This window comes from Gadus macrocephalus, chromosome 17 (assembly GCF_031168955.1).
Source record: "Gadus macrocephalus chromosome 17, ASM3116895v1".
Classification (NCBI taxonomy): Eukaryota; Metazoa; Chordata; class Actinopteri; order Gadiformes; family Gadidae; genus Gadus; species Gadus macrocephalus.
Window position 1 is genome coordinate 4,276,773 of NC_082398.1, and position 7,500 is coordinate 4,284,272.

A 7,500-nucleotide genomic window follows, 5' to 3' on the forward strand; every position below is an offset into this window, starting at 1 on the left:
ATGTTAAAGATGGACAGCTTTATGTGCAACACCAGAAGTTCGGCAAGGTAAGCCAGCCCAACATCACTGAAAGTGCACAAGTGAGGCACGATTTTGCGTTGATAACAATCAAAGAGAGTGACATGATGCGCCTTTTTTGTTGCAATAAGTTATTACACGAAAAGTAATAATGTACGTTTAAAGAGGGACGAAAAAACCAACCACGTGATGCTGCGTAGATTCCCTAAACAGACGCCGTTATGTATGTGACATATTGATGCAATTAAAGACGTAATGGCTGTGCCCACTTGGCCTGCACCTTGGTACACGTGACGCAGTTCTTTATCAAAGAAGGGTGTACAACATTAGATACTATTGAGATGGATGTTGCTCAACATCTGTGTGTGTGTGTGTGTGTGTGTGTGTGTGTGTGTGTGTGTGTGTGTGTGTGTGTGTGTGTGTGTGTGTGTGTGTGTGTTGGGGGGGGGGGGGGGTTCTGGCTATCTGTGAAGTGTGCCTTTCTCACTTCTCGTTATGTAACTGATGCTACTGCACCTTTAACTGTGTGTGTGTGTGTGTGTGTGTGTGTGTGTGTCTTTGCCTGCGAGTGCGTGTTTGGCTGTGGATAATTGAAGCCGTTAGTTATGCTCAGCTTAACTAGAGTTCCTTCTATAGCTCCAGCTACATAAATGGGCTGAATATCATTAGTGTGTGTGTGTGTGTGTGTGTGTGTGTGTGTGTGTGTGTGTGTGTGTGTGTGTGTGTGTGTGTGTGTGTGTGTGTGTGTGTGTGTGTGTGTGTGTGTGAGTGTGAGAGAGAGTGTCAGAATACGGCCTGAATGCAACCCTGTCCCAGATAAGAACTAAACAGAAGCTCATCCACTCCCTGTGATATATAAGAGACTCTTTGTCTCTCTGTCTCTCCCTCTCTCTCTGTCTCTCCCTGGTCATATGACGGGTGTAGAACTCAGGACGCGACCTCAAGTTAATGCATGTTTTTATTGGTCCCTTTGGAAGAGAAACACATGTATGGACTCAGTGAGGGCCAGAGAGCAGCATGTGACCCAGAAACCATCATGAAGAGCGAAAGCTGGGGGCAGGGGCAGCACCTAGAGCCCACCAAACCTCTTCGAAACTGCGACACCGCACAACTTTCTGATTTGAAGAGAGAGAGAGAGAGAGAGAGAGAGAGAGAGAGAGAGAGAGAGAGAGAGAGAGAGAGAGAGAGAGAGAGAGAGAGGAGAGAGAGAGAGAGAGAGAGAGAGAGAGAGAGAGAGAGAGAGAGAGAGAGAGAGAGAGAGAGAGAGAGAGAGAGAGAGGGGGGGTTGTAGGAAATGGGTCAGGAAGAGTGAAACCAAGCAACAAAGTTGGGTAAAAGGGTTTGAGCTGTCAGTGGACACGCGCACGCACACACCCCACTTCCACAGGCAACGTCGGAAAATGTGACTCAACGAACTGTGAAAGACCTGCGTCGGATCGCAGTGTTCTCTCTGAGCCGGCAGACAGACAGACAGCCGGCAGCTGACAGCCTGGTTAACCCGTAGCTCCGTTCACTTCCCTAGGTTAGCCCGCGGTGCGACCAAAACGTTATCCAATGTATTGTTACTCATATCAATATTGAGTTACGGACATTTTAACACCTGACCCTTTACAAAACTTAAAGTAGCCATGGCAAACAATGGACTCAATCGATTTATAAACAAACCACATTATTTCACATGAAACGCTCTGAACTCCATCTCGGTGTTTGAATCAGGGGCTGTTTGTACGCAGGCTGTGTCCAGGCTGTCGTTTGCAGGCTGTCGTTTGCAGGCTGTTGTTTTCCCTCACTCCTCCCTGTTATCGTTGGCCGTAGACGGACAGGAGGTCAGCGCAGGCCTCGACCGGAGAGAGGGCAAGGTCATCCGTGGGCCACGCGGCATAACCCATAACCCATCACCTCGACCACCCGCTCCCCGCCGGGGGCCCCTGAGGGCCTCGACGGGCCCCTGATCGGGGAGAGGGGGGCCCCCTGATCGGGGACACGGCGGGAAACGACCCAATCTTTCCCCCTGCTGTTTGATCGTTCCCGCAGCCTGTGGTATCGCTCACCTCTTCCGCAGAGCGGTGTTGGTAGATGAGATCAGGTTGTTTCTAGCTCAGGAGATCGGTCGATCTAGACCCGGCTCTCATGGCACTGTGATAACACGGGACGCTAGGCCCCAGGCTCATTTTGTCCACGATCCAAACATTAGTGTAGAACTCGACCCAAAAGCACAGCGTACGAAAGCCGTGGGGAGTTTGTCGGTTATGACTGACCGCTGCTTGGCATGTGGTTGATAGTTTTTGGGTTTGGCAAGAAGGCCGGTTTTCTTTTTCTTCCCCTTCTCATCTCACACAGGGGACCACAGGGACTGAGTCAGCAAGTAATGCCGCGTCCCACTTTTAAATGTATCTCACACACACACGCACGCGCACACACGCACACACACACAGGGACATCATAGAGAACGGACCAGTACAGGGTTACCCTACTGCACCGAACACATGATGCAAACCAAGTGTGCATGGGTTTCCTTCAGAGAGGATGCGTGCTGCCTGCTCAAACACTCTTATCTTTAGAGTACATCACAACTGATTTCAACATCCAACCAGTTTTCCACTCCGATAATTCTTAGTGACGGTAATCGGTGCCTTTCCCCCCCCCCGTAGCGTTTCGTTCCAATGGAAATGTATCGACCTTATCTCTGTGCGCACATCTGATCATCAACCAGATGCACCGCTGGTATCCAAGGCAACGGCAAAGCCAGATTTGCATACGAGTCTGTGTGTGGATACAACATAGATAGGCCCGCACGTTATGTCCATGAACTTTGGACATGAGGATAGAAATAATTCAATAGTGTCTGTCCCCCCCCCCACCCCAAAATCACTATATACTCACAAAAGTTGCGGAGCAATAGTTGCTAAGCACTGTGTGGCGAACCAAATCCCTTACATTTTCAAACTTGCCGATTTTAGATTAATCAGTTTTGGTTTGGAAGGATGTAGCATGCAGTGGAAAAGGGACCGTTAACAAAAAATGCAGTTCACCGCAAATGTCACTCGGAATCAAATCACATGATGTATTTATTGACCATATTTTCTTCCTATTTGTTTTGTTTTGAAACTGTTTCAAAAGTAGGGTTAACCCAAATCAAAATGTCCCTGTAGCCATGACTGCAAACCGAGAGCAGCAACAACATTTTAAGTTTAACCATGCATTGTTTTTCTGTACCGTCACAGTCTCAAGTCAGAATTGCGTTCTCAGGGTGCAGAAGTTTTGTTAATTCACCAAGCCACAATTGAGAAGTTGGCATGTCACATTATTTCCAAACATTACCACCTTTTTAGTTCTTCTGCGGAGTAAAAGACAGCTATGGCATTCACATTGAGTGGTGTATAGACAGGATATTAAAACAGAATGAATCACAATATGACTTGTGAAATATCCAACTGCATAGTCGAGAAAAATCAAGTCCTCTATTTTGAATTCACAAGAGCTGAGTCTTCTTAAAGTAGCAGACTGTGGGCGGTTTTTGCATGGATGGTAGCATGCCTCATAATTACAGAAGTCTGTGTCTCTCTTGAGCACATACCCCTTCTCGCACCTCATCTCTCTCTCTTTCATCACATCTCACACTCTTTCGTCACTTCTCTCTCCCTATCGCGCTTGCTCTCTCTCTAACGTCTGGCATTCTGTTGCATGGGTTTCATTGGGTGGATTAGCATCACATTATATTGTGTTGCCTTGTATGGAGAAACTGATGAAATACTTACCCAAGTTGTCATGCACACTCACCAGAGATCTCGTTCCTCATCGATTGTGGTCATCCGCATTGCCAGAAAATGTATTTCTTACTAATTCTGATAGCCGGTTCATTGTAGTTTGTATTGTATAGTTTAGGAGCTGTCATTTGACGTTTGTGAGTCAAGGCCCTAAACCTGCATTGCTGTTCCATACATTGCATGAAAACTGTGCGGTAGCCTCCGAATGTATGTATAAGGGCACGAGTTGTATACTATTGGATTTAATGATCACCACAGGACCCCTTGGGGAAAATGAAGGACACAATCATACACTAACGGAGGCACGCACGCACACACACGCACACACATGCACACGCACGTGCACACATGGGCCATAACAATCCCACGCGTTTCCTGTTCCCCTATAATGATGTGCATGTGCCTTTTTATACAAACAAGGGCTGACGAGTAATACGAAAAACAGACTCTGAGGCTGTCCAATAACGTGGCATGCTGCATCGTCCAATCATCATCTCTCTCTCTCTTTCTCTCTCGCTTGTTTTTGCTTAATCACTTCTTGGTTGCATTTCAACATGGAGGAAGAGTGTGAGTATGTGTATGTGTGTTCTAGGATGTGGATAAATCTTGTTTGAACAATCACCTTTATGGAGACTTCAAACAAAGCAGGAAAAGCAGTTGCTCACTTGCCTCTCCCAGGTCATAGGTCAACATGTTGGGAAGGCTTGCTAATTCAACACTGATGATAACCGTCGCCTGTAGAGCGAGCCACACACACACACACACACACACACACACACACACACACACACACACACACACACACACACACACACACACACACACACAGCTGTTTCCTTGCCTGCCATTCTCATGTTTTCCTGGTATTGTTGGTCGGTCACTTGGTTTGTGAGGACGACGATGTCATTCTTCTCCTGACTGGTTGAGCGTCCTCTTTCCTCTAAGGCCTTTGAATTTTATTTTTGGGAAGAAGAAGATGCTTTGATCGTGTGTGTTGTTGTGTCTTGGGGTTATGTCAAGTCGAATTCTCTGGGTTAATACTTGTGTACCGTTATAAGAAATAATTCGCGTCAATTCATAATTACGTGCATGAACAGGAATATCTCGATCAATCAAAGCAATTGGCGTCCCATCAGGCAGTGTATTAGGTACCCTGGCTCAAAGGGACCCCTTTGTGACAGGAAACAGTTCATTGGTATACATCACTGGAAACAGCTCATTGGTATCCATGACCGTATATATGAACCGTCCTGGCCTTTGTAATATCGCTCCAGCTGGGGTCTGTGTAGTGTTGGTGTTTTAGACACAAGGACACTTCTGAGTCAGAGTCATAGACAGTGCTTCGGATGCGTCATCCAATTTCAGATAAACTGGCGTCCGTCTGACCCTGAGATTCTATAGCTCCTCCAACCTTCGAACAAAAACCGTTTGCCACTGAGTCACGAGAGAAGTGTGGGAGTATTAGTTTAGCTGTGATTGCTGTTTTCCTTCTGACTAAGTTGGGAGAAGGAGGATTGTAAGGGAACGTGACCTGAACCAATGTTAGCCATGCGTTATTAGCTGTTCCAACGGAACAGAGTTCTTAACGCAGTGCTTAAGTCATGGCTGTTAGCCGTTTCCTTTTCCTCATGTTTATTATAATGGATGTCATGTTCTTAGTTCCCTGCCCACCCTCCATTACACACACACACGCACGCACGCACACACGGACGCGCGCGCGCACACACGCACACACAGGCACACACTCTCCCGCTTCCACACGGATTTCCCATTCCTGTTGTTCCTGCTCCCAGACCAGGAAGAGAAGGAGATGAAGAAGAATGAGCTTTTGTTGGCGTTCTTACTAGACGATTTGAATGAGAAAATATGGCAGGGAAACAAAGAAAGGTTTTATTATATGCGCTTACATTTTTTGGGAGCCTGTCAGACGTATGTAGAATGTGTCCCCAAATGTCAAACGTTGCTGAGGGAGTCAAATGCAACAATCCAAAGAAAGTATGATTCTACCCCAAAAAAAGGATAACACAAATACTCCCACAATGAACTTGATTGTGCGCTAAAAATGTAGGTAATGCGTCTTGTAGCGACCTTGGTTCCATGCCCAAATGTGGTCGTGTGCTACATGTCATTCCTTCTCATCCTCGTCGCACTACCCTGTCCATAAAGGCTATACAAATGTATAAATTGATTTATCGTGACAACAAACTAATTTTGTGCTTTAATTGAGCGTTAATTATTTTTTGAAATAGTATATATTTCAAAAATATATTATTATTTCTGTTCCTCTCCTGTTCTGACCTCTGACCTCCCCCCCCCCCCCCCCCCCCAACACAACAGAAGTGGAAGAAGAACTGGTTCGTCCTGTACCCCGCCAGCCCCAACGGCATCGCCCGCCTCGAGTGCTACGATTCGCCCACGGGCTCCGGCGGCGGGGGCGGGAGCGGCGGCGGGGGCGGGGCCAACGAGAAGACCAGGAAGCTGGACAAGAAGATCATCCGCCTGTCGGAGTGCATCTCCATCCTCCCGGCCGCCATGGAGCCCTGCCCCAAGGAGAACATGGCGGCCTTCTGCGTGGAGACCAACGACAAGACGCACGTGTTCGCCGCCGAGAGGGCCGTGAGCATGGAGTGGGTGGAGAAGATGTGCGAGATCGCCTTCCAGGTACGCCGCCTGCCCCCCCCCCCCTGTCAGTCAAGGCTTGTCGAGTGTTTTGGTTGCAAACTTTTTTCATAATTTTTTTTTATTGATGAATGATAATTCATATTCACTGATGCCGGTTCTTTATTTGTAATTTTGGTTTTTAATAACGGGGCCGGGACATTCATTTGAAAATCAATATGAAACAAACCCGGTGAACCTCTCTGGTTGCAGTAGTTTCCTCTATTCTCAGAGAGACGACGGCAACAGCTTCTGTCCGCAGAGATCACGGATAGGGACATGAAAATAATCCGAAAGAGGCTGTCCAATCGAGGGGGGAACATCGCCCCCTGCAACTCCTATTTATATTCAGGCTTCTTGTTTATTAAAAATTATACTTTTTGGTACTTTTGGAAGCATTAGAAACGCTTATTTGAATGCAGCCTCTGTCTTCAGTGGGATCAACCTCATGGAGTTCTGAGTTCACAGGAAGTCATATGCTAGGCCCATCGGGGCGTCAGTCGTTTGTTTGACCTACATCAAACCGGATGAACACAGTCTCAAGATAGCCTGACAACTGCAATGGTCGAGTGAGGTCACTCACCCACTGTATGTTTATAGCTCTGTGCTCTCTATTTTGGTGTGTCTGACACATCGTTGCTTTCTTTATTCGACCACGTGTTTGTAGCTGACATTAGTGTTTCAATGTTGTAGCAGTAAACAGGAAGAACAAACAGTTACATTTTTTCCAAGGTCTTAACTGGTGAATGTAGGCCTATTTGGAAACATATTTGACATGCTGACTTCCCCACCATAAAACCAAAACGCCCATTAGAATTGTATGACTCATTTTACATTGACTTGGGAACATGCATCAACCAAGGGGGGTATGATTCAATAATAATAATAATAATAATAATAATAATAATCTGGTTTTGTGTTTCAGAACAGTGGCAACAACATTGTGTCTGTCTTTAACACTAACCCCTTGTATGCCACTTGTTGAGTGACACCTGTGTTTCCTGTTTTTGGGTCACAGCTATTGGTCGCTAGGATGCTAAACGTACAAAGTAAAGAA

At 46.5% G+C, this 7,500-nt stretch overlaps 1 protein-coding gene across 1 annotated transcript in view; it reads left to right on the top strand.

Moving 5' to 3' along the window:
• The window catches only part of dok1b (docking protein 1b), a 72,804-nt gene that overhangs the window by 59,564 nt on the left and 5,740 nt on the right, over positions 1-7,500 (top strand). Inside the window, exons 2-3 of the mRNA XM_060035843.1 lie at positions 1-47; positions 6,123-6,446. Of these exons, the coding sequence (XP_059891826.1) occupies positions 1-47; positions 6,123-6,446 (371 nt within the window). The remainder of the gene's footprint in view (positions 48-6,122; positions 6,447-7,500) is intronic.